The sequence below is a fragment of the Micromesistius poutassou genome (assembly GCF_964030765.1).
Source record: "Micromesistius poutassou genome assembly, chromosome: 5".
Taxonomy (NCBI): Eukaryota; Metazoa; Chordata; class Actinopteri; order Gadiformes; family Gadidae; genus Micromesistius; species Micromesistius poutassou.
In genome coordinates, this window is record NC_140275.1 from 14,398,538 (window position 1) to 14,423,021 (window position 24,484).

Sequence of the window (24,484 nt, forward strand, 5' to 3'; positions counted from 1 at the left end):
GGGGGCTGGATTAATTAACATGTCAGACACAAAACCCTGGTATGGGGGTTATGATGGCCCCCCCGTGTCTCCATTCGATGCGTATGACAGTGACCCCGGTACAGCAGCCAGAGGTCGCGACCCCGCGATCGCTAACTAGGCCCCCAGAGGGAAGCCTGGGCGTTCATTAGCCACTAAAAGGCCTGAAACAAACACGCCGGGAGATGTCAAGGAGGATAAACATGCAGATCATAACATCCTCCTGGACCGATATGTTCCACTGCCCCACCCCCCCCACCCCCGTCCCCCCCGTCCCTCTCCCCCCAGAACGGGAGGAGGAGGAGAGCATCATTAAGGGTCTAGCCAGGCAGCACTAAAGAGGAGAGACTGCTGAACGCTAGAGGGAGAGATGGTTGACTTCAACAACAAACACGGGACTACCTCGGGAGAATTGGACGCACACAGGGGTAATGCCTGATTAGAAACTTTACGCGCCATTTAAAAGGCCGCAAGAGATTTTAAACTCTGTTGAACATCACGGCAATTCTCTGCTTGAAGTTGCACATTTCAAACCTTCCAGATGATTTTCAGCAATGAATACAGGGTGAATAAGTGCTGCACACCATTGAGAGTCTGAGTCAGTTTGACCTGAAGCTGACAGGATACCATTGTAGCTGTAGTCCTAATGTTAAAGCTTCAGTTCATTCCTACCTTATGCAAATTAAAAGCCAGGCATAGATTTATAAAAAAAACGCTTTGAGACACCTGTTACACAGGGAACAATGGCTAAAGATACAAAGGTTTTAGTGTGAGCACTTAGCTTGAAGCCCACACTTTGAGCACCTATTTACCCAAACCATGAGGTTTGGGCTTCTTTTTTGCTTATTATAAAAACGGCAGGTATATCTAATAGTCTATGGCCGCATAAATCTAAGGTTAAAAAGGTCAGCAGAACGGTAGCAGCGTACCTTGACGGCCTCCGGAACGTCACACACGGCGGACGGGTCCATGCGCACCAGGCGGGTGACCTCCGACACGATGGCCTCCGTGTTCTTAAACCTGGGAGGAGTCAACAAGACCAGGTCAACCAGGTGCATGCTGGGGCATGGATCTCTCACCTGTGATATTTGCCCAATAAGAAATAAAACGCTGCAAGATAGTGTATAAACTACTTTTTACTGGGTACCCGACGACGCTTTGACTGCAAAACAATGGGGTTCAGTCAGTGCCTCGGTCAGTCAGTCAATCCCTCTGTCATTCAGTCCGTCAGTCATTCAGTCAGTCAGTCAATCCCTCTTTTTAGTAAGTCAGTCAGTCCCTCGGTCAGTAAGTCAGTCCCTCAATCAGCGATAAAGAGACTGAAAGAGTCGGGTCGGTTAGTTAGAAAAATTCCTTTGGCTCGCATTGTAACCCTAACCCAAAAGAGACCCCAACTGCCAATGAGCGCTCCGTCCGACGCCACAAACACCCCCGCCTCCCGAGTTACCTGGCGGGCAGCTGCAGGGCCAGGTAGGGCGCGATGCTCCAGGCCAGGTTGACGTTGTCCTTCCACTGCTTCTCCGTCAGGCTGATGTACTTGGACCTCCAGTTGGCGATGCTGGTCTCCACCGACTGCTCGGTGGCGATGAGCAGCTCCGGGGTGGACAGCGGGTTGTACCACGTGGTGAGCCTCTCGATCTCACTGGCCTGGGGGGGGGGGGGGGAGAGAGGGGGGAGGAGTGCACCTTTACTGACAACTGTAAACAGGTGGTTCTTAAACGTGCATGCAGTCTAACCACCTATAAATGAAACCGTTGAGACTTTGTGTCTTGTGTGTATGGAGTTTTTCCTTACTTAGTGGTCAAGTGCAAAGAATAAAGTAACATTGAAGTGTGTGTGTGTGTGTGTGGAGTGTGTGGTGTGTGTGTGTGTGTGTGTGTGTGTGGTGTGCGTGTACCAGTAGGGCCAGCAGAAGAATCCTGCGTTTCATGTAGTACTTGTGAAGCTGAGATCCTCTGTTGCTTTTCTTTGACATTCCTAAAAACAGACCAGAAATAATATTTAACACCGCCACTACCACTACCACTACAAATCAACACAATTTAATGCCACATCGGTCATTCTTTCTGGAATCTTCAACTAAAACATGAGCAAACTCTTGTGTCTAAAGTTGTAGCTGCAGTTATAGCCAGTGCATTTTCAGAGGACAGTTACTTTCGTCGGACAATTTCCCACAGTGGGTTGCAAAAGTGGACCGGAATAAAATTGATTATAGAAATAATGTATTCTTGAGAAAAATACTTCAGATACTTCTGAATGGAGTAAATATCTGCAGGGCGGGGGACGGAACTGAATGTGGAATTCCACACTCGGTTCCCTTCCCAAACCAGCTACAGTTTAGAACCAAGACGGCCACTAGGGTGAACACTAGAGAACACGGAGGGTCTCGTACCAGACTTCTTGGATATGGTGGACATCCCGGAGGACAGGGGGTAGGTGTTGATCCACCCCTGGGCCACCGCCTGCTGCCGCTGGCCCACCGCCGCGTCCAGGCTGTTGCGGCTGTCTGTCACCGTCATCACAGACAGGCTGTTCACAGACATGTCCTGTGGGTCTGGGCGTCAAAAGAGAAAGGGCCACTGTTTATATCCGACGATCCCCCCCATCCAATCATCTATGCACTGGCTCACGGAAAACACTCTTCACCCGTGGTCTTTTAAGTTGTTTGTTATTTGGAAGATAATATTGTTGTGTGATAAGAGGAAGACATTTGACCGTTCTGTAGATTTTTGTTGAAAAATATACTGATTATCACACAAAAACCTTTGAACATTAGGGGGTAAAACTACAAGGGGAAAACGCCTTGTGATCCAAGAGGTGGAGGTCAACCCTCTCTAAATCCAACGTGGCTCATTCTGCCCCGTTGTGAGTGGTCCCACTGGGCTGTACCTGGTGGAACCAGCTGGCTGGCCGCCAGGTACTTCTTGTCAGACAGCAGGTTGGCGTAAAACTTGACCATGATGCTGATGTCCTCCCTGAGCCGCTTCTCCGTCTGGGTGGGGAACTTGGGAGTCACGCTGAAACGGCGAAAGAGAGCGAGAACAGAGAGGACAGCGACGTTAACAGTTACCAACATAGCGGGGACGGGCGGGTGACAACGAGAGAAGGAGTCTGTTTGTGTGCTCGGCCATGTGATGCGAGTCAGACCAGAAGTAGTCGAAGGCCGTAGAGTAGATCTTCTCCCGCAGGACGTTCCTGACGGTGGCGTTGGTCACGACGTCGGCGTGCAGAACCGTCAGGCCCAGCGTCAGCAGCCTGCATGGAGGGAAACAGAATCGATCCAATACACCTGAGGATCACTCCTGTTATTGATAGTGAGCATCTCATGTTCACCACTGTCAATAGTGAAAGTCGGTTACCTGTATCTTGGACCAATGGCGGCCACGTGTCTGTTGAGGCTGCTCTTGGCCCCGCCCACGCTGAGTGACAGAGAGCGCTTCAGGATGGAGGTGAAGATCTCCACCTGGTCTGCACTGCTGTACTTGGCGATCTCAAACCTCTGCACCAGGAACTACACAGGGAGACGATGGGAGACAGAGGGAGAGGGGGAGAGTCAATAATGGGGAAAGTTTACAAATGAATATAGTATGGTAAAGTAAAGTACATAAAGTATAGTCAGTATAGTAGTTGGAACATGAAAGACAAAATGTGATCCTCAAGACAACCACGGTTGACTAAAGAACCACCGAAACTGAAACAGGTGGCTTTTATTTTGGTAGAAATTCAGACCTCTATCCACAGGAAGTGAGGGGTGACGTCGGGGGGGCAGGGGGTGGGCTGGCTCTCCTCGGAGGCGGCCAGAGGGTCAGCCTCCACCTTGGCCTCGGAGAAGAGGCCCATCTTCAGCTCCGCCGTCATCTGCCAAGCACCCGCCATCTCACGCATGAACTAGAGCGAGAGGAACAGAGGAAGTATGACACATTAAGGGTATGGATGAGAGCATGGGGAGAACTAACGCTACACATTAAGGGTACGGTATGGGAGTAGAGGGGAAGACTAACCCTTCACATTAAGAGTCGATACGAGTAGAGGGGGGGGGAGTAATACTTCACATTAATAAATGACAGTATGGGAGTAGAGGGGAAGAATACCACTTCACATTAAGTGTACGATATGAGAGTAGGGGGGAGAACTTAATACTTCACATTATGAGTACACAATATGAGTATAAGGGAGGACTAATACTTCACAATAACAGTACGGTAAGAGAGTAGAGGAGAGAACTTGTACTTCACATTAAGAGTACTGAATGTGAGTAGCAGGGAAGACCAATACTACCCACTGAGAGTACTGATGAGAGTAGAGAGGAGGACTCATACTTCACATTACGAGTACTGATGAGAGTAGAGAGGAGGACTAATACTTCACATTCAGGGTACTGAGGGGGGGGAACAATACTACCCATTAGGAATAAGTCTTTATTTACATGAATTGTAGAAGAGTGTAGAACTGTGTAGAAGAGCAGAGATATGCAGAGTTACGAATGAGGCAGTAGCCTACATCTTTGTTCTAAATATTTTTTATCAGCGCTACTACTGCACGGTATTTACTCTATACATTGACCTTTATTGCTGAACCATATCGAACACGAAGTTATTGTACAGGTTGTGGTGCTGCTGCAGCACAACACAACATGAATAAACAACAATAAAAAAAACAACTTTACGTAGCTACACGTACCGGCACCTCCACTCCGTTGCGGGCCGCCAGAAGCCACTCCCAGCATGCAATAGCAGTCTCCATGCCGTGCTCAGTAAACATCTTCAGAGGAGACCAGCACAGATGGTGCAGTAGCTGGGGATCGCAGTCTGAACACAAGCAAGACAAAAGATGGATAGAAGTATAATTACTGACTAATTACTCCACCGCGCCGTTTATGTTAAATTAACGGAACTCACTGTGATCAACTGGAAAGAGACGCACCTTTGGTGGTGATAAGGAGGGCGGCCATCTTGAACATGGTCTGTGTGAACTCTTCAGGGTTCTGGTTGGCCAGGGCGAGGCTCATCTGATGGACCATCAGCTTGCTCAGGTCAGCCTGGCTGTGCGTCGCCTCCGAGAACTGAATCATACCAGCCACCTACAGACCCACGCATGCACACACATGCAGTCAAAGATGAAGCAATCTCACCATTTTGGTTAGGTATCATTATTTTTTTTCATTTCCCCTCCAACTACTGCTGTGAATTTAGACATCTGCTCATACGTTGACGAGACTTTGGTTTCATGTGATTCAGCTGTTGAACAAAGTTTGCCAATAATCTGAGGTAACTTTTATGGCCTCTGACAACTTGTTGACAGGTTCAGGTTAAATAAAATGTTAACCAGAAAAAACATTAAATGTTTCCTGTAATGGGCAGCTTTTGTTACTTTTGCACAATCCAATACAATTCTCAATGATCCAATTTAAAACACCTCCTAAATGATATTGCATGCCATTAACCATTTTAAATGCATTCCGAATGCAGATGCACATCATCTCTACTTTCAGAAACAACCATCACCTCTCCAGTGTAGCGGTTGCGTAGGTTGAGGGAGGCCATGAAGTTGGAGTAGTCCTTCTTCACGCAGGCCGGCCTCTCGGTCAGCTGGGTGCTCTACAGAGGAACATAGTCAACACGTGGCTGGGTGCACCGCAAAACTAGCTAGCCTGACATTAGCTTATTGTGCCTGAGAGCTGCCTTGTTGTTGTTGTGGTTGCTGTTGTTGCAGTACTTTTGAATGTGGGAGGGACCAACCTGAGGGAAAGTAGCCTAAAGTTGGCCACGGGCCGCCAGCACCACCAGCACAACCAGTTAGCCAAATGGGCAACCAGCCAAAGCATACCACCAGGCCATTGTGGGTAAGTTACGAGGCAACCAGCACATCAGCAAACAGCAGCCAAGCAACCAGGAGGTGGTTTCGTTGCGGTTTTAATAAAGACAAAATACAACAGATGCAGCAAATGAAAAGACGGACAAAGCAGGATGAATGACACACAGATCAGACACAGTGACGGCAGGACTGGTTTGCAAGCGCACATGGATACACGGTGGATCTAGAATCCATGCACGCGTTTACAATGCTGCACATATATACGTAGTATTACAAAAACAAACGTAACTATGACACACATATAAGCACGTAAACAATGTATGAATTTGTGTTCCAAAACATAGAAGCACTATGGCACACTCATTATGTATAACATTTGAATGATGAATACATGAAGGCTATAAAGTGTAAAAATGTGTCTATAATCTCTTGGCTTTGATTTGTCTAGCCCTTCTATCCTCTTAAGATGCTAGAAAATAATGTATAAATGGGTCGGATTGGTTCATTATGCGCGTGTTTCAGGGTGTGTGTGTTGAACTCACTCCAAGAGTGGTGCTCTGTCTGTTGTAGCCGGCAAAGTGCAGGATGCTCTCAGTGGCCATGGCCAGGCCTGTGTGCTGGGACAGCCCTGACACCCAGTTGTGGTGCTTGTTCAAGTACTCCTGCACACACACACACACACACACACACACACACACACACACACACACACACACACACACACACACACACACACACCAAAAGAAAATCAAAAAAGCGAAACTAAATATATAGCTTCAGATGACTAAACAATACACATGGCATTAACCTGGGAAAAAATAATATATTTCTATCCATAATAAATGTATATTAAAATAGTGAAGAGTGACCTGGAGATGGGACTTGGTGACGGAAGGAGCCCATTTCATGGCTTCCTTTAAGATCTCACCGCAGCGCGCAGCAAAGTCCTTCACAATGCTCTGAGGAGACGGAATAACATGCACACGTGTTCACAAGTAGCACAAAACCTAGACCTAGAAAAAGTTCCTTTCTTTAATTTCCATCTCTTGCCCTAACCCCAAATGTGAAAGTTCATCAGCAAATATTAATATGAGATAAAATACAATGTTCAACAAACAATATTAAGGAAAAAAATCTCTGCATCAACTCAATATGGCACAGCGAGTTACAGATGTACACAAGAGGAAACTAGCGATGGTCTACTGCTCTCTAGTGGTGACAAGTGTAATTGCGGGCAGACCCACCTCTCTGGCCTCATACGTGTCGGGGACCGTGATCCTGTGTGGGGTGTCAGGGATGTCATAGTAAGGCTGGTCCTTGTGAATGTCCTAAACAATTAAAAATATATATTATAATAAATGAAAGACCAGCAACAAATTACATCTTTGTCAATTTAAGCTCAATTTTTCTCTATCGCTAAGGCAAAATTATAATTTTGCCCCAACCACAAAAGGTTGGGACAAGGCTTGTTCATTGATTGACCAATTTGATGAAACTGAATCAGACTGGAGGACGTGCTGGTGAGAATGTTAGTAGAAGTAGTTACAAGTACAGTAGCACCGATTTCCTTTTTCAAATGGTCACTCGACATTAAGGTCACTTTATTCTTAGGTTTTAAACACTGCTGCATCACTGTAACACTTACAGCACTCAGGGACAACGACAGAGTCTGCAGAATGTCCAACATGGTCTTCAGCACACGCCCGCTCCACAGCAGGTGTGGGAACCTGGCAGAGGAAACGGTGATGGGACAGTCAGGACAGGGAACCACAACAAAAGCAACACAAGGGAACATAAGGGATTGTTTTAGCGGTAACATGTACATCTCAGCCAAGCCAGAAAGGTATTTGTCGGCCACTCTGCGGATCCTCTTGTGAGTGTGGTTGAAGTTGACCAACAGGAATTGGGCATGTCGCTCCAGCTCCTCCTCATGCTCTTTGGTCTTGGGCTATAAAGACAGTACAAGGATTTTTTTTTTTGTAATGAAACAACCTCTTCCCACACAATTTCTATTCACAAATACAAACATGGCAAAACTAAAACAGGGTGTGGTGGAACTGACATCTCAGCTGATTTATCCCCACTGGTAAACTCCCAAATGTAAACTCCCTTCCAGTGAGCATACCTTCTCAGCCATCATTTGGAGGAAGACGTCAAACACCTTGTCGCCAACGCAGATGACACACTGCATCATGCCTGAAGAAAGCATTGCGTTAAACACTAAACAAAAGGGGACCATATCTATGCCGTTCAGGTTCGTAAGCAGGTTTCCAAAGTCCTCACCAGATTTGTCCTTCTGAATGGCTTTGTCTTCGTAATACCTAAACATGACCTGAAAACGGTCTGCGTCGTTGGAACGCAGCATCCTGCAATTCGGCCAAGAGAGTGACAAAAAGAAGATAATATATTATAGAGTGGATTTGATACCGTGCTTGGGCAATGGAAAAGGTGGTGTGTGTGTGTGGGGGGGGGGGGGTGGGGGGGTAACTGACTCCGCCTTCAGTTCCCTGACACCTGGCTGGTGTTTAGAACCAAGATGGCTGCTAGATGTAAAAGGCCCAGTGAAACGGTTGGATAAACGAAACACTAAAAAACGTTTTAAATGGAACGTGAGCTGACCTCATGTACTCCAGTCGGTAGACGGAGAGCAGGTAGGTGGACATGGCAAAGTCCAGCTTGTTGATGAGGGTGGAGCCTTCCGGAGACGGGTCAAGTAGATTAATGATGGTGGAGCGTAGCTCACTCAGCTCCGCCTTCACACAGGTTATAATCAATTAGAACAAGGTTAGCAGTGTGCAGGTGTGTTTTGTGCCCACACGGCCACAGACATTTCCCTTCTGTTCAAATGACCGGACGAATACTACTAAACACAAGCCTCCTCTTGAGTAGCATCACACATCGTCTTTATGAGTCAGTACCGGTGTGACGGTGTCATTCTTCAGAGCGGAGTTGTACTGCAGCTCTGAGCGGAGTGGTTCGCCGCTGGGGAAGGTGAGGAGAGGAGATTTGGTGGCTATCTCACACACCCCTTCGTACCACTCCTCTGGCCACAGGCCTGGGGGAGAGGACACAGGAAACACGGGGGGGTGAGTGGGGCCACATCCGTACTCGGCGTATACCTGCTCCGCAGGGAGCGTCACATAAAAAGGTTTCTGTTTCTGATCTACAAAACGATTGATGTGCAAACGATGTGCATACTGTGATGTCATCATCTATGTATGTATACATGACGTACATGAGTGAAAAGGGAGAGTCAACTCTAGCATTAAGGATATTAAGTTGGTTAGTTAGTTGTGGCTTTTTTATTTTAAGTTCCCCCCACTGACCACTAGGTTGTACTATACTATTTAAAATGCCAACAATAGCATACTGATCTTAGAGTCCGATTCTTGGCAGATGCCAGACAAGGTGCTTCAACACTCGACAGAGTTCAATACGGTAATTAAACATTTTAAAGTATAAACAATGCTTAAATAAATATAAAAATACAAATTAGTGGGCCCAGTTGAAGGCAATGCTGCCAACATAGCATAATGAAAAGGCCAGAAGGGAATGCCATTGTTCAGTTGGCCGTTGGCTTCACCTGAGCCCTCCACAGCAAAGCCCATGACCACAGAGTACAGCCAGAAATCACGGAACAGCTTCTGGAGGCGGGGCTTGGCTTCTTTGATTGGCGGAAGTCTTCTGGTCAACTGACGATTAGAGAAGCAGAGGGTGGAAAACATTAATAGAAAGACAATCAATCAGAGAAAATAACAAAAATTAAAACCTACCTATATCCATAATTTTTTGTAAGGGCCTATCAATTAAATTGTAGTACTCGAAAAAAGTGTGAATTTTTTCAGAATTTAAAACTTATTTTAACCAATATCCCTTCTGATAAGACTCCAGAAAATAAGTTTGTGTGATTATATGCTTCATGAAGAGTTAAGTATTTTTTAGTCTGTCACAGCACTTTTTGTCTGTTGTTTGAACTGGTCTTGTTTGTTCAGGAGCATTCCACATCAAAGTTCAGTTGCGGTGATCAACCACAAACATACAGAATCCACACAGTATTTCCACCACCAGACAAACCACAGGTAAGCCCTTCTACATACAAAGTAAAAGAGAAATTACCCATATAACAATAGATCAAATGATTTGTTTACATAATGGATGTTAATTCAGTCTTGTGTGTCTATACATGGATTGAAGTCTAAAGCATTGAGGGAGAATGTACTTTGTTTTATGTGCATATTATTTTTTCAAACATGAATATTCTTTTTATTAAATATTATGTATGTACCGCCCAGCTTCTTTGCTCTATACTGATCTGCTTTCATTTCGGGGCCCGGTGTATGTTCAGGATGTGGGTCTTCATGGTAATCTCCGCTGCCTGGCTGCTGGCAAGCCCAGCTCAGGCTGGCATCAAAGAGTTGAGCTCACACTTCAGTGAGCCCACCTCTGACCCCGACCCGAGGGGCTTTGATCGGGCTGGGCTTACGGACATCGACGCCATCCCACTGGACTTCCACAAAGAGAACACGGTCACCAGTGACCTCCCTTACGACGGCTTTGACGACGAGGACTATATCGACTTTGATAAAATCCTCGCTGAGGGCAGTGATGATTACAGGCAAGAATATAGATCAACATATTCTTAGAAATAACTCAAACGTGGATGCTATTGCAGCCCTCCATGTGATACAAGCTTTCTGTTGAGTGTGTGATATCTTTACAGTGAGGGGGATGAGATCGACGAGATCGCCACGCCCGCTCCGGACATCGACATCTTCGCGGAGCCCTCCGACCCCAAGACGCGACGCGCCAGGCTGCTGCGGCTGTTCCACGGACGCTCGCGCCTCCAGCGCATCAACATGGTCAACGCCCACTTTGGCCTTAATCTCTACCGAAGCCTCCGTAACCACGTCAACCAAACCGACAACATCCTGCTGGCGCCCGCCGGCATCTCCATTGCCATGGCGATGGTTTCGCTAGGAGCGGGGTCTGCGACGCACGAGCAACTCTACAACGCTCTGGGGTTTGCTGAATTCGTCAACGCGAGCCATCACTATGAGAACGCCACCGTGCACAAGCTCTTCAGGAAGCTGACCCACAGGCTTTTCCGGAGAAACTTTGGGTACACTTTGCGCTCCGTGAACGACGTCTACGTGAAGAAGGAGGTCGTAGTGAAGGACGTGTTCCGGGCCGACACCAAGGCCTTTTACTACGCAGAGCCCCAGTCAGTGGACTTCCAGGACCCCGCCTTCCTGACCAAGGCCAACCAGCGGATCTCCAAGATCACCAAAGGACTAATCAAGGAACCTCTCAAGGCTGTGGACCCCAACATGGTGCTGATGCTGCTGAACTACCTGTACTTCAAAGGTAGGCCACATAGAGTCCACAACAACTGTATAAGCATGGTAAGAAGACAAAGGGCAGCAGGTACCAAGCTAGAGAATGTACAAATTGCGCATACGCAAAAGGGTCAGCAAGGATATGTTCAGGGTTTCAGGCCTTCTATCTCTATACGTTTGTATGGATCAGAACGGGGAACTTGATTGGTCCCAGAGACAGAACTGATAAGGGCAGAGACACATTGTACCATTTCAGACTGTGACTCAAAGTTGTCATTGCAATGGCTGTAAAAGTGCAAAGTTTCGTAATATGTGACCGTATTTGTTTAAACAAAACAGGTACCTGGGAACATAAGTTCCCTAAAGAAGCGACTCACTATCGGAACTTCCGGATTAATGAAAAGACCAATGTACGGGTGCCCATGATGAGTAATAAGGCTAACTACCTTGCAGCTGCTGACCATGAACTGGAGTGTGACATCCTGCAGGTTAGGTATTCAGCTGTTGTTAATGAGTGGAAAGGTAGCAAAGTATAACCTTGTAACACCTAGCGGCCATCTTTGTCCTAAATGCTAGCTGGGGAAGGGAACTGAATGCAGAATTCCACATTTCACCACTAAGCTCGTGTTTTGAACCAAGATGGCTGGTAGGTGAATAAGGGCCACAGAGTATTTTAAAGTTAAATAACTATATTGGGTCTTTTTTTTTTTTTTCTTTGTTTACTAAAAAAGGTTGACTGCCAATTAAATAAATTGTAATTATTAACAGTGAACCATTTTGATTTCAGCTCCCATACACAGGAAACATAAGCATGCTTATTGCCCTTCCCAACAAGATCTCTGGTATGAGGGAATTGGAAAAGGAGATCTCCCCTACTGTAATCAACAAGTGGCTCAAAAACATGACCAATAGGTCAGCGGTGGACACCTACTGCAAACACATCCAATAACTACCTTCAAAACACACTGAATGGTGATGTTATGAGGTCCACAGACAAAAGATTCACTTTTCTGTTCTCCCACTAGGACACGCGAGGTGGTGCTGCCAAAGTTTAAACTCGAGCAGAACTACGATCTGATCACCAATCTCAAGGAGATGGGTGTGACTGACTTGTTCCAGGAGAACGGAGACTTCTCTGGAATGACTGACCAAAAGGTTTCCATCAACTGGGTAAGTCCCGCCTCGGTTCACAACTTCCAAGACCAATCTCAACAGTTAGAAGTTTTTTTACTGACAACCTCAGTAGTTTGTGCTTTTCTTTGTGTATAATCAACAAGCATTTGAAAATATGCGCACTGGCAACATCATTGTGTTCCCCCCACAGCTGCAGCACCAGGGCACCATCACAGTGAATGAGGAGGGCACAGAGGCCGCAGCTCTGACCCAAGTGGGCTTCATGCCCCTGTCCACCCAGAACCGATTTCTGGCGGACCACCCCTTCCTGTTCCTCATCTATGAGCACCGCACAGACTGCCTTGTCTTCATGGGCCGCGTGGTGGACCCTTCACAGAGCTAAGACCCAACCTGAGCCACTGAGTCCCACTCTGCTCTACCCTTCCTCCAGTGCCCCCCTCAAAACCCCTGTGGTGTGTAGGGATCACCACAGGGTTCTTAATGAGTTTATAAATATTCAATGAATCTGAGGCAATATCTAAACCACAACGATTGTTATGGTATTATATCCACAATGTCCTTGGCCAATCCTTCTACTAGGTCAAAGTAAAACAAAACCTGATTGATTGATTTCTTGCAACTGGGCATGTGCAATGGTACCGTTATAATAATTAAAATATTCACAGTAAGCACAACATAACTAAATCATGAATAAGTAAATACCGAACAAACCAATAGGTGAAAAGGGCCAGAATACATTTCTTAATATACCCTTTTTTCTTTAAGAAGATTGATCTAGTTATCTTTTACAAATAAATAAATGAATGAATGCACTGGAAACTGCACACGATAAGTTACTTTAAACATGTTCTCTTTGTTCTCATTCATTAAATGTTATGTTTGAAATGGAAAATGTCAACACGCTGAAACCCAACTAAATCGATGGGTAGCAACTGTGACACACCGGGTAAATATTTGTCCGAAAAGTTAAATACTAACCAATACCCATCCAGATGTATTTGCTTCTATAACCCCTCTATAAATAAGAGTTTTGGAAGAGGGGTCCAACATCCATACTTACCACAGCTATGACTGGAATCAAGACCCCCAGGTTGCCAGCACTGCCTGATGCCTGAGAAACAATAAAGAAAGCAAACGTTTAAATTCAAATGCAATTGTGTTTTTGCTGTTGATATTTCTCTCCTCATGTTCACTCCCATTGATGCACCTTAAGAGCCGGTCCCTTGTCTAACGCTCTCTCGCTGGCCCGCTTTCCTTCCAGGCCCAATTGGACAAACAATTCCAGCAGGTTGACCATTAGCTCGTCCACTAGTGGCTCCCCCTGTAGGTTGGCTGCGATATTGGCAAGAGCATTTATCACCGCGAGGGAGCAGTGCCTTGGGGAGAAAGAAGACCGGGTTGAAATACAAAGGCATGACCTTACTTGACTAAAAGTATCCACGACGATGCATATGGAAGGAACATCGACATGGCAGCATTAAAAGTCTGTATAAATGGGATGAAATTGTATGCAGACCTATAGCCCTGGTCTCTGTAGTCTTTGGCTGAGTAGACCACAGAGCTGGCTTTCACACTGATCTGCTGGAACAGGTTCCACACCTCCTGGTAGATGTATTGCTATGGAGAAGGAGACAGCGGAAAATGTGCGTCAGGCCACTGGAAAAGCACCAGATATAGTGGTGTGTGCGTGTGTTTGTTACACTCACGTTTCCTGTGATGACCATGCAGCCCAGCTGGTCTATGATGAGCACGTCCAGCTGGGAGGGGGGCTGGCAGAACTTCTGCTGCAGGATCTGCAGGATGGGCTCCATGACCTTAGGCGTGTCCCTCAGAGCCACCGAGATGTGGCCCAGGGCCCGGATGGTGTGTTCTGGGATCAAGTGAGCATCCCTGGGACACAGCATTAAATACTAGGCTCAGATAAATGCAATTTAACCGTTTCCCATACAGGGACTTTGCATGCTAAAGCGAATAGAAAACTAATAAATTAAGAAAATAGAAAATGCAAAGTTAACAAATCTTTGTATTGTGTGAGTGAGTGAGTAAGTGTGGATAAAGTGAATAGATGGATAGGAATGGATGATACTCTGATTCCACATTTATGAAGTTTGAATTGTCAAAATTATTCAAATCATTTACAAAAAAAAGTGTTTACTTGTCATTCTCTTGAGAGATGTAGAGCCGGTTGGATAGGCTAGCTAGGAAAGCTTCCACGATGACAGCATCCATGGTGAGACCCGCCTTCAGACACCTGCACAGGTAAATAAAGTAGGAAATTCACTTATCGTCACCTTTGATCACACTATGTAATAGATATAATGCCTCACGTTCACCCACACACACGTTCACACAGGGTCATGTGGTTCTTCTTTTTACAGGTCAGGTTTTTTGTTGCAAAATTTGTTGTGGACGGGGCACTCGGGAGCAGTGTGTGATTACTAAGGAACACTGGTTAGGTGCTTTGCTTCAAAATCAATCAATCACCAATTTGAGCAGCCAATGTTCAAAAAGACATCCCCTCCAGTTGGGAATAACTCTCACCATCCTGCCACTGACTAACTGAATGTAAAGCCAGTGCTTTGCAACCGACCTGCAGATGTTGTCAATGCAGATGTCTCGCAGCTGTTCGTACATCGAGGACTGGTCCTTTCTGTTCGATAGCATGGTGAAGGTTGACTGTGAATGCTCATTGGTCACGTTGATCCTAATTTCTCCTGTGCCTTTAAAAACAACAACAACATAAGCCAAACCAAAGCACATCCAGAATAACAGCAATGGATTTCAATTAGATTGGATGTCGGCCTTCTACAGAGGAAAATCAATATTTTTCTACGCAGTGCTTATATAAATAGTTATATAATAGGCTTCAGCTCTATGTGAAAGCCACTAGTCCCTGCTGTGAAACCACAATAGAAAATCAATAACATGAATTGCATTTCAGTCGTGTTTTGCATGCTGTTGCCCCATCATTGAACCCCATAGTCTAGATCAATATTAGAAACATGTTGCTTCTGACAGCAACAGCAGTTTACTGTGAATTACATCAGCATAATGTAATGACCATGTACAGTCCTCCTGCCATGCTATTGGCCAGATTGCCAAACCACAAACACGTTGATTAATGTGAACATGCTATTCTTCAAAGCAGTGCAGTTTTTCAGCAAGCGTGCTATGTAGTAACTATGCCATTTATTACCATGAGATTTGTCTTGATAATGACAAATTGTATTAAAATATATCTATAACTCTATATATACTATTTACACAGACACACACACACACACACACACACACACACACACACACACACACACACACACACACACACACACACACACACACACACACACACTTTAAGCCAATTGTGGATGCATTATTTGTACCTGCATTGCTTTGGCTGTGGTACTTGAAGAGCTTAACCAGCACAGGGGAGGGGACCACCAGGAAGTCCCTGAGGGAGGTGGAGGCTGAGTGGGCCACCACTGGAAACCTCTCACACAGATGCCCCAGACCCTGGGAGACGGCAGGGAGAGAGAGAGGGTGACCGGAGTGGTACACAAAAGAAAAAGTATTATGCACTCAAACTATCCCATGCATATAAAAGATTTGTATTGATTGTTTCATAGATCAGTGTTGATATGCAACCAAATAAATACAGATTCAAACAAAGAAATATCAACAACATAAAAGACTGACATGTAGGTTATCGAACAGTTGACATTTTGCGAGATGGGTCACAGCATTTACAAAAAAAAAAAAGGTAGAAAAAGGGACAAATATAGATTGAAAATTTGAAGTGGAAACTAGAGTGACGATCCGTTCCATGGTTTCGAGGGGGTGCATTACCTGGAGGCAACAGATGAGGAGAGGCATGTGAGCGATGATGATCTTGCTGGAGGTTTTGGACTGGAGCTTCTCGGAGAGTTTGGTGCACAGGTTCTCCGCCCCTGTGTAGAGCGACGGCGGGAATAAAGATCGGACCGTCAGCAAGGATACCAAAACCCAGCCTCCCCCCCCCTAGTCTATGTGTGAGACGACGCCTGCACCGCGGCCCGGCCCAGATCAATTACCCTGCTCGTCTTTGACCGCCCACACCATGAGGTCCACGCAGGCGGCGTTGGCCTGGCAACGCAGCTTTAGCGAGCTGGCCTCCCCGTGCGCGGCCCCCGTGTCGTGCAAGACGCGCTGCAGTTCCGACTGGCTGCTGCTGAACTCCTCCAGGACAAAGTCGTGCACCTCGCGCACGAACGCCGCCTGCAGGGCTGAGTCCAGAGCAGAAAGCGTACATTTAGTGTTATAACTTAGTGTTGGAGCTATCGCAACAAAACTAATCCGAACTACATGGGTGGTGGACACGTATACTTTAGCTAATTTATCTATTTATAAGACTTTATATGTTGATTGTACCATATGCAGCGAATTAACGGACAACAAAGTACATGAGTCTGCTGTGTTACCTTTCATGTGGTAAAGGGTGTCTCTGAGCATTTTGAACACGCAGACATAGAGTGGATCGCTGAAGGTTTTGTAATAGAGGTTGGTGGCTGGATTACTCTGTGGAATAAATAGAAGACATAAATATCAGTTAAAGGAAAGGACATGCTGTGAGAAATTGTTCATGACTCCGCTACACAGTTAGCAGTACCCTACACACCTCGGTCACCTCCAGCATTGTCGCATCCATTGACTTTAGGAAGGACTCCGAAACGAAATCCTTCACCTGCGTAGGAAAGAAACACAAATATAGTAACTTTTGCTTAAAGAAAGAACGTAGTTCATTTGTTGGGGCCTTTCCCCAGTGATATTTCCACCCCCTATTTTAACCTTCCATGGCAGTTAGCATTGTGATACCCATGTATGTAACATTTTGAAATGAGAGGAAAACGCAGGTAACGTACCATGCTAAGAAGCTGTTTGAGTAACTGTACTGGCACCTCCAGCTCCTCTCCGCCTCCACCCAACAGCAGAGGAGACATGGAGAAACTGGAGCCGACTGTGGTGAAGTACTGGTCCGGGTCTACTGTACTGCAGTCGGGGAAATAGGCACCTGGAAGGACGGATAACAACAGGTGTGGCTATACAGAATACAGGCATGTGAAGATTTCTCGGTACATGAGGAAGTAAATGTGTGTCCATCTCACCTGCACAATGCATGAGAGAAAAACACTTTATGGTATCTATATATTATATTGCTGTATCTTCATATTACATGCTGATATGCTGTTGTTAACTAAATGCTGTTGTTAATGGGAAAAAAATAATGAATTGCATTCCCAAAAGATAATAATAATGTGTGAATATATAATTTTATTAAAATAGCCCTTTGGGGGTGTATTTAATACAGAACCTGTAAGGAGTGAGGAAGTGTTACCACGGCACTACTTCAGTATTGTGTAATCATGATGTGGGAGCTGAAGCTGGCACAGTGTTGAGAGTTAACCACATGATCAAATAATCTGCAAGTTACAGTCGAGCCTGTACCTTCAAAGAGGTGGGGGCCCGGTGTTGTGGGGGAGCAGGGTGAATGACATCCAGGGTCTGGACTGACCTATAAGGATGACATAAAACCAGTTGTTATCATTATCATTTCATATTTTCTATTAATTCTATGATCGACTGAACACACTAAAGGAATAAACAACCTTCTCATTTCCTTCATACTCTTTGCATGTGTGGTTGAGAAACCTCAACCCCACATGCAAACACACACACACATCCACACACCACAGAGCACGGTAGGAAAGCAAGGTTTTGAATGTATGCATTTATTTTCTTCATGTATATTTTCCAGGGCCATAGGTTAAAATGTTGGGAAATACCTTATTTTTTTTCTATGTTGGATTACAGATCAACATTCAATGACTCAAATACATTTCAAATTTAGGAGGCGAAATGCACCGGTGATCCCCCTGTTTATTTCTGCCCCTGCCCCTGCCTCACACCAACACACCTGCGTGGAGACATCCAAGTGGGTGCCTGTGCGTCTGCGTAAAGTGTCCGTCGGGCACACGGTCAGCAGCGACGAGGGCAGGATGGAGCGGAAGTCGTTGAAGGACCGACGCCGCAGGCCTTCCGTCTCCTCTGTGACCTGGCGGGCCTGCGGGGCATCTCTGGGGAACAGCTTGGACAGCAGCGCCTCATTTGTGTTGCTGTAGCGACCGAACGCACGCATCACACCGATCAGGCACGGGACAGTGTACCTGCAGAGGTAAACTGTAGGGAGAAAGCACAGGTTGTTTAAGTACTGATTCTGTGTGTGCGTGTGTGTGTAGGTTTACGAATGTGTGTGCGTGTGTACCTTTATCGTGGTTTTCTGGGGTCTGACACATCTCCTGAAGACTCTGCATGACTTGCATGACAGCATCCAGAATCTGGTGTTGGAAATGCATGGAGCTTAATCACTGCAATTAGCTGCACTAATTAGCTACAATTAGTTGCTCAAAAATAGAGCAGCCAGCTGCATTGTGTTGTGTGCTATGTTGAAAACAAGAGGCCTTCTACAGCGATACCCAGAGCTCACCCACCTGCGGTCTGGAGTCTGGGTCATTCTGGGCCACATCGGACAACAGGGTTACAAGGCAAAAACAGAAGTTTTCTGCAACGGGAAGAGACTCTAAAGAGAAGAAGGGTAGACATCAATATAGCTGACTGGATAAACTTGGAGAACGTGTAATTAAGTGATGAATAAGCCATTAATACCAAGCACATTATATATGCATCTATGATTTAGTCAACTGAAGTGCAGAAATTGGAAATTCACTGGAGCTGGGAAGATGCAGGTTAAACGTATCAATATCCTCCCGGTAAAGTGTCAGTATTAAATACATTTAATGTAGATATCTAGCACCTGGCTGACAAAGCGGTAACACAAATGAAGGATTGCAGTTTTTACAATAACAGTTAATAACATTTACTCCCAGGGAGGTGTAAGATTGTTACGGTGACGTTAAAATGAAAACATAGGATATACTGTAAAACACATGAAAACAAAAGGCTTAACACGAAAACATTCCCCTCACCCCTTCCTTTTTTCCCCAAGCTCTCCTCGATCCATTGGACCCGCGGTAGACCCTTCAGCAGGCCCAGCAAGTAGGAAACAAGTACGTCTTTGTGCTGCCGGAAAAAGAAAAAAAATCAAAACACTGCCCTTGTTTGCACAAGTCGATAATTATTTTTTCACTCATCCATTAATGAGCCTCTATCGGATACCACTACTACTAGTGCTTTTGTGAATTCCACATCTAATTCAAAAGTGTTGTAGAGCTATTAAAAGGGATCACGTTATCGTCACATACCATCAGAAAGTTGTTATGCTTAGCCATTTTAATCATCAGCCTAATCTGAGACCATAAGATTACTGTGTGTGTGTGTGTGTGTGTGTGTGTGTGTGTGTGTGTGTGCGTCTCTCTCTCTCTCTCTCTCTCTCTCTCTCTCTCTCTCTCTCTCTCTCTCTCTCTCTCTCTTCTTGATGTGCAGCCTGTGACTTTGCATTGCTAGTATTAACAGTAACCAAAATTGTACAGAAAACATGTTCTCCAATATCAGATATACTTAATAAATCCCAGCAGACAGGAAATTCTAAATATTTTACACCCATACTGCTAGGTTACACAATACAGACCATCACCTACCTGTAATTCAGATTCCACGAGGAACACAGCCAGCGCAATGACAGCATCTCTGCGTCTCACATCCAGCGTGAACACCCCACGTACCTCTACTGGACACATGCATTGTAACTTTTGGACCTAGAGGAAGCCAAGCATATCACATTGGACATAGAAAAATACATCACAGAAACATTATGTTCATACTTAAAATGCAATGTGTATATGAAAATCCGTAAGATAATGGTTAATTGTGTAAATGTTCCTTCAAGGACACGATTCTGTTATGTTTTTTTCCATTCAACATGTAGTCGCCGGTAGTCTAACCTGTTTGACTGCAGTGCGCAACGCTACTGGTGAGATTGGAACACTATTTAAACCTTGAGTACCAACGAAGTCACACACACTGTGTCTTTGTTTTCTCACAGGAATACAAATTACATCGCAACGGAAAACATTTATGTCATACTACATACGATGCACAACTGTCAAACATAGCCTGAACTTCGGCTTTACACGTCAGAAACGCCACCGCCTGTGCGGAAGCGAAGTGCGTTGAGTCTAAACAACCCTGTTGCTGCATACTACTGCAATCTGTCCTTTCTCGACCGATCTCTTCATTCTTCTTACCTTTTCAAGAGGCGCGGGACGGTGTACAGCCAATGAGCGGGCCAGTGATAGCACCGTGTTAAAATAAAAACCCCTCGTTCCACCACCCAAAGCAGACATTGTAAGGTTTACCCCAGCATCGAGGTATATTGACTGGGAGAGGAGCGATAATAAGGGGAGTGCTGTTGCTGGAGCTCTCGGTGGCCGTGGCGGGGCTAGTATCCCGCAGTACGGAAAGCCCTCCGGAACAAAATTAGTATAGCTCGGCTTTACGTAATGTAGTACTAAGAGTTTAATTTGACATTTATTTTTAAATGTTTTATACTTTATACATGAAAATGGAATAGGTTATTGGATAGTGTCTGTTGAATACTGGGAGGTTTATAAAAATCGCTCGAAGGCGTATTTGACAACAAGCAGTGACGTAACCGGAAGTGTTGGGCGGAAGTGTCTCGTCGTCAGCTGATAGAGCCCAAAACGCTTCGGTCAAAGGTCTGTACATTGTGTGTTTTTTAAGCTGTGTGACATTTTATATGAGGTGATATTGCATATTTCAGTGCTCCGTTGTGTGTCGATCAGTGTTATAGGTGTGGTGGTTCCCTGCCTTCAAATTAAACACCATTTGTGTTAGCTTCAAGCTACAACAACCAGTTGCCCAGGGAGATGATTTACCTTTGAATCATGCTCAGAGTCAAAGTTGTAACGTTGTTTTACTTAAATTAAACGAGGACTTAAATGTCAGTATCATAGGATTATTCCAATATTTAATCTGAACAATTCAGAGCGGGGTCAGCTGACGTTCAGCGGTAGGCGGTGTCGAGGTCGGTCTACCGATAACTTTTCCTACTATAATTGACTCATCTTTACTTTTAGGTAGTGTTTATATCCTGCATATTACTATGCAAGTTTGTACAAAATAAAACGATCTCCTTCTGACGGCTTCCTGTCTGTTCCTTCCTAATCTGTGTTCAGATGGCTTATCCCAAATCCAGCAACCCGTTTGCAGATGATGATGATGATGAAGAGGAGGGAGCGTCGGGGGGGATCGATGACAACGATAGAGGATTGAGTGATGCTGAGAGGCGTCAAAGACACCTGCAGCAGGAGGTAATGCGCACAGCCAAGTCTGCGGTGGACAGCAGCCACCGGTCCCTTGGCCTCATCTATGAATCAGAGAAAATGGGTGTGGACACTGCAGAGGTATGTTTCGAAACTAATCTGTGTAGCAATTATGTAATCAGTTATAGAGAGAACTAGACTCATCATGCAGCCTCTCCTTTTCTTATTGTTAGGAGCTGATGCGTCAGGGGGAGGCTCTGAAAAGGACAGAGAAGATGGTTGACAACATGGAGGAAGACTTGAAGACCAGCCAGAGACACATCAACAGCATCAAGAGTGTGTGGGGAGGTCTTGTGAATTACTTCAAGGCCAAGCCAGAAACCAAGCCACCGCCTGTGCAGAACAACTCGTACCAGGCTAGCGACAAGTAAGACTCAATCTTCTCCTCTTTAAGACATTACACTAGTATATGTTGATGTATCTTTTTGATATTTTTTAATAGGTGATTCATATATGAGATAAATATGTGGGTTGTTTCTTAGCAACTGACTTTGCATCCTTTATTTTATCGTTTCTCTATATCCATTACCATGTACCAGTTTCCCATTTACTAATCTTTACCACTCTGATCTACGTTGTTTTTTTTATTATTTAAAAAACAATCTCTAATCCTTGTTGTACTCAAGTTTATCTATCTTCCCAAGCCAAGTCAACCTATCTAATTCAAGATTTTTGCCAGAATTGTTACGTTACCATTTGCATTTAGTCAGTTCTTTGACATTGACTGCCCCTCCCTCCACAGGTTAGCCATGCTTATCTGTTAACATTTTGTTTCATGTGTAGATTGCAGAATGCCCTGTCCTCCAGTAGAGGACATGAAGATAAGTACCAGGCCAGTCACCCCAATCTCAGAAAGATCGATACAGCAGGTGAGAGGTTCATAGTACATGCACTTTCATTCTGTGTTAACCTTGGTAAAACCTGGGTCACATTAACATGTGTTTTTTAAATAATAGGATTTGGAGCTTCAGTAGACGACGGCCAATCTGTACAGAACGGCCATCCTATGAACCAGCATCTAAGGGCGGCTCACCAGACCCTGGACAATAACCTAGGTACGGAAAGCTCTTTCTCTTAAGATCTTTAAATGGTATTAAAATGGATATAGCCTGTGTAATGTGATGCATGTAGCTGTTATATTAAAGGTGACATATTAAACCCCCGAGCCTCTTCTGACATCACAAGTGGGCGTGTCCACCTAGATCTATCTAGGTGGACACGCCCACTTGTGATGTCAGAAGAGGCCGATTTTCAAAACGGCTTGTAACGGCTAATCACACCTGGTGGTATAATTAAGCAATAGATCACGACAGGCTGTGGAATGTGCTCATTATACCACAGTTAAGGGGCGTTGTCCATCCCGACGCGCAGCGGAGGGACGGTGACCCCCTTAACCCCCTTAACTGTAGCGTCCTTCAGAGAGAAGGCTAGAGACAGTAGCTTGGTTCGCCGGCAATTTAGCCTACTATAGAGCAGTTCACTCACTGTGTGCCTATTGCTTTACAACATTTTCACCCTCTCCATCAATCAACATATTTTTAGGCTTCAGTGAACTATGCTATTGCTTTTATATATTAAAAAACAACAGTTCAAGTTAGGCGCGGAGTGATACAGAACTCTGTAAACTGAAAGGGCGTCATAGCTGTGTGTATATGCTCATTATACAACAGTTGGGAACCAATCAGATTGCTTGATTTAAACCCGTTTTATAATGTCTCACCTTTAAAAACAGCTTAGTCTGACTGTAAAGCTCTTCTTTGTGTCCTACTCAGATGATATGTGCCTGGGACTGAGCAGACTGAAGGGCTTGGGATTGGGGCTGCAGTCGGAGATCGAGAGTCAGGACGACTCCCTAGATTCTCTGATGAACAAGGTCGATAAGATGGACCTGAAGATCAACAACACCAACCAACAAATCAAAAACCTCAAATAAAACCAACTTCCATACAAGCTTTGAGGGACACAAGTAGATGGCCTCTTTATTGCTGGGTATCAAACCTGTCCATGGTGGAATGACATCACTATTATTTTATATCAATGAAAACTACACATTGTTATAAGCTATTTAGCTTTTTTGCTTACATGGATCTTCCTTTTTTTTATTCCTGCCTACTAACACAGGTGATTTTGATGCCTAAAGCCCATCTGTCAGTTTATTACTGAACAGAATATTATTATGTACGTATGTGTGTCCAGTTAAGCTGGACTCAATTGAGTACATTTACTCTCATTTTCATTGAAATGTTTTCAAAGAAAATCAACTGGTTGACCACATTTGATTTAGTTTCATTAGTTTTGAAGGAGATATGTACAGAGACAATACGAATGTGCACATGCTCCAGCAGCAAGAACATAACTACTAAATGACTAACTGTCTAACTGGTAGCCAGAAAGTCATCGCTGTTAGGAATGTTTTTTATCTCTGTTTATTTGGGATAGAACCCAAAATGATTTTACCAAACAAGGAATCTTAACATGTAACGTTTTGCTTAATACATTTTGCCTTATTTAATTTTCTTTTGCCTGCTATACAAATCCCCCAAATGGTTTTTCCTTTTCCACTTTTGATTAGTTGTATTATTTTTCAAGTGTGGTTGAATCACCTTGCATTGTAGTGCATATCTTTTTAAGATGTATTTGTGACATGGATAAGGTTGTTTTTGAGGCAGATATAATGTGAACAGTGGGGCTGCATTCTGTGAATATAAAAAGTTGAATTTCATAATGAGAAAAACACTTTCAATGACCTACAATAGGAGACTAGAGTAACCACTGACTTGCTCCAATTGAAGGATCTGCTGTTTGAAAACTATTAAATAACATTAAACTAATAGGCTTTGTTTTATT

The 24,484-nt window shown here is 44.7% G+C and overlaps 3 protein-coding genes across 5 annotated transcripts in view; 2 read left to right on the top strand and 1 right to left on the bottom strand.

Annotated features, from left to right (window-relative positions):
* pi4kab (phosphatidylinositol 4-kinase, catalytic, alpha b) overlaps positions 1 to 20,699 on the bottom strand; it is a 28,679-nt gene extending 7,980 nt beyond the window's left edge. The window contains exons 1-41 of one of the 2 annotated variants that reach the window (XM_084468309.1): positions 20,540 to 20,699; positions 19,934 to 20,050; positions 19,322 to 19,415; positions 18,827 to 18,915; positions 18,601 to 18,673; positions 18,253 to 18,515; positions 17,784 to 17,850; positions 17,201 to 17,349; positions 16,957 to 17,022; positions 16,760 to 16,856; positions 16,373 to 16,564; positions 16,149 to 16,249; positions 15,686 to 15,815; positions 14,893 to 15,022; positions 14,458 to 14,553; positions 14,009 to 14,192; positions 13,819 to 13,919; positions 13,510 to 13,678; positions 13,363 to 13,413; positions 9,416 to 9,524; positions 8,751 to 8,887; positions 8,452 to 8,585; positions 8,116 to 8,198; positions 7,958 to 8,028; positions 7,656 to 7,780; positions 7,478 to 7,559; positions 7,077 to 7,160; positions 6,702 to 6,791; positions 6,375 to 6,494; positions 5,757 to 5,771; positions 5,523 to 5,615; positions 4,942 to 5,098; positions 4,699 to 4,826; positions 3,748 to 3,906; positions 3,378 to 3,529; positions 3,166 to 3,273; positions 2,908 to 3,035; positions 2,411 to 2,572; positions 1,916 to 1,995; positions 1,466 to 1,665; positions 948 to 1,038 (exon numbers count right to left, since the gene is read on the bottom strand). In XM_084468309.1, coding sequence (XP_084324435.1) covers positions 948 to 1,038; positions 1,466 to 1,665; positions 1,916 to 1,995; positions 2,411 to 2,572; positions 2,908 to 3,035; positions 3,166 to 3,273; positions 3,378 to 3,529; positions 3,748 to 3,906; positions 4,699 to 4,826; positions 4,942 to 5,098; positions 5,523 to 5,615; positions 5,757 to 5,771; positions 6,375 to 6,494; positions 6,702 to 6,791; positions 7,077 to 7,160; positions 7,478 to 7,559; positions 7,656 to 7,780; positions 7,958 to 8,028; positions 8,116 to 8,198; positions 8,452 to 8,585; positions 8,751 to 8,887; positions 9,416 to 9,524; positions 13,363 to 13,413; positions 13,510 to 13,678; positions 13,819 to 13,919; positions 14,009 to 14,192; positions 14,458 to 14,553; positions 14,893 to 15,022; positions 15,686 to 15,815; positions 16,149 to 16,249; positions 16,373 to 16,564; positions 16,760 to 16,856; positions 16,957 to 17,022; positions 17,201 to 17,349; positions 17,784 to 17,850; positions 18,253 to 18,515; positions 18,601 to 18,673; positions 18,827 to 18,915; positions 19,322 to 19,415; positions 19,934 to 20,050; positions 20,540 to 20,638 — 4,776 coding nt within the window. In that variant the 5' untranslated portion in view covers positions 20,639 to 20,699. The remainder of the gene's footprint in view (positions 1 to 947; positions 1,039 to 1,465; positions 1,666 to 1,915; positions 1,996 to 2,410; positions 2,573 to 2,907; positions 3,036 to 3,165; positions 3,274 to 3,377; positions 3,530 to 3,747; positions 3,907 to 4,698; positions 4,827 to 4,941; positions 5,099 to 5,522; positions 5,616 to 5,756; positions 5,772 to 6,374; positions 6,495 to 6,701; positions 6,792 to 7,076; positions 7,161 to 7,477; positions 7,560 to 7,655; positions 7,781 to 7,957; positions 8,029 to 8,115; positions 8,199 to 8,451; positions 8,586 to 8,750; positions 8,888 to 9,415; positions 9,525 to 13,362; positions 13,414 to 13,509; positions 13,679 to 13,818; positions 13,920 to 14,008; positions 14,193 to 14,457; positions 14,554 to 14,892; positions 15,023 to 15,685; positions 15,816 to 16,148; positions 16,250 to 16,372; positions 16,565 to 16,759; positions 16,857 to 16,956; positions 17,023 to 17,200; positions 17,350 to 17,783; positions 17,851 to 18,252; positions 18,516 to 18,600; positions 18,674 to 18,826; positions 18,916 to 19,321; positions 19,416 to 19,933; positions 20,051 to 20,539) is intronic. The other variant, XM_084468310.1, reaches the window with a different exon arrangement.
* Positions 9,825 to 13,451, top strand: serpind1 (serpin peptidase inhibitor, clade D (heparin cofactor), member 1). Its single transcript, XM_084468311.1, has 7 exons — positions 9,825 to 9,911; positions 10,178 to 10,447; positions 10,553 to 11,196; positions 11,508 to 11,656; positions 11,956 to 12,080; positions 12,194 to 12,338; positions 12,493 to 13,451. Exons 2-7 carry the CDS (start codon positions 10,179 to 10,181, stop codon positions 12,682 to 12,684), a joined length of 1,524 nt encoding a protein of 507 aa, XP_084324437.1. The 5' UTR covers positions 9,825 to 9,911; position 10,178; the 3' UTR covers positions 12,685 to 13,451.
* A 187-nt stretch (positions 20,700 to 20,886) lies between the features above and the next one.
* snap29 (synaptosome associated protein 29) lies at positions 20,887 to 24,484 on the top strand. 2 transcript variants are annotated; one of them, XM_084468312.1, is made up of 6 exons: positions 20,887 to 21,010; positions 21,491 to 21,718; positions 21,811 to 22,004; positions 22,421 to 22,506; positions 22,594 to 22,692; positions 23,410 to 24,484. In XM_084468312.1, the coding sequence occupies exons 2-6, from the start codon at positions 21,491 to 21,493 to the stop codon at positions 23,568 to 23,570; spliced, it is 768 nt and encodes a 255-aa protein (XP_084324438.1). In that variant the 5' UTR covers positions 20,887 to 21,010; the 3' UTR covers positions 23,571 to 24,484. The 2 variants fall into 2 exon arrangements, with proteins under 2 accessions (XP_084324438.1, XP_084324439.1); XM_084468313.1 differs by lacking the exon at positions 20,887 to 21,010 and adding an exon at positions 21,067 to 21,339.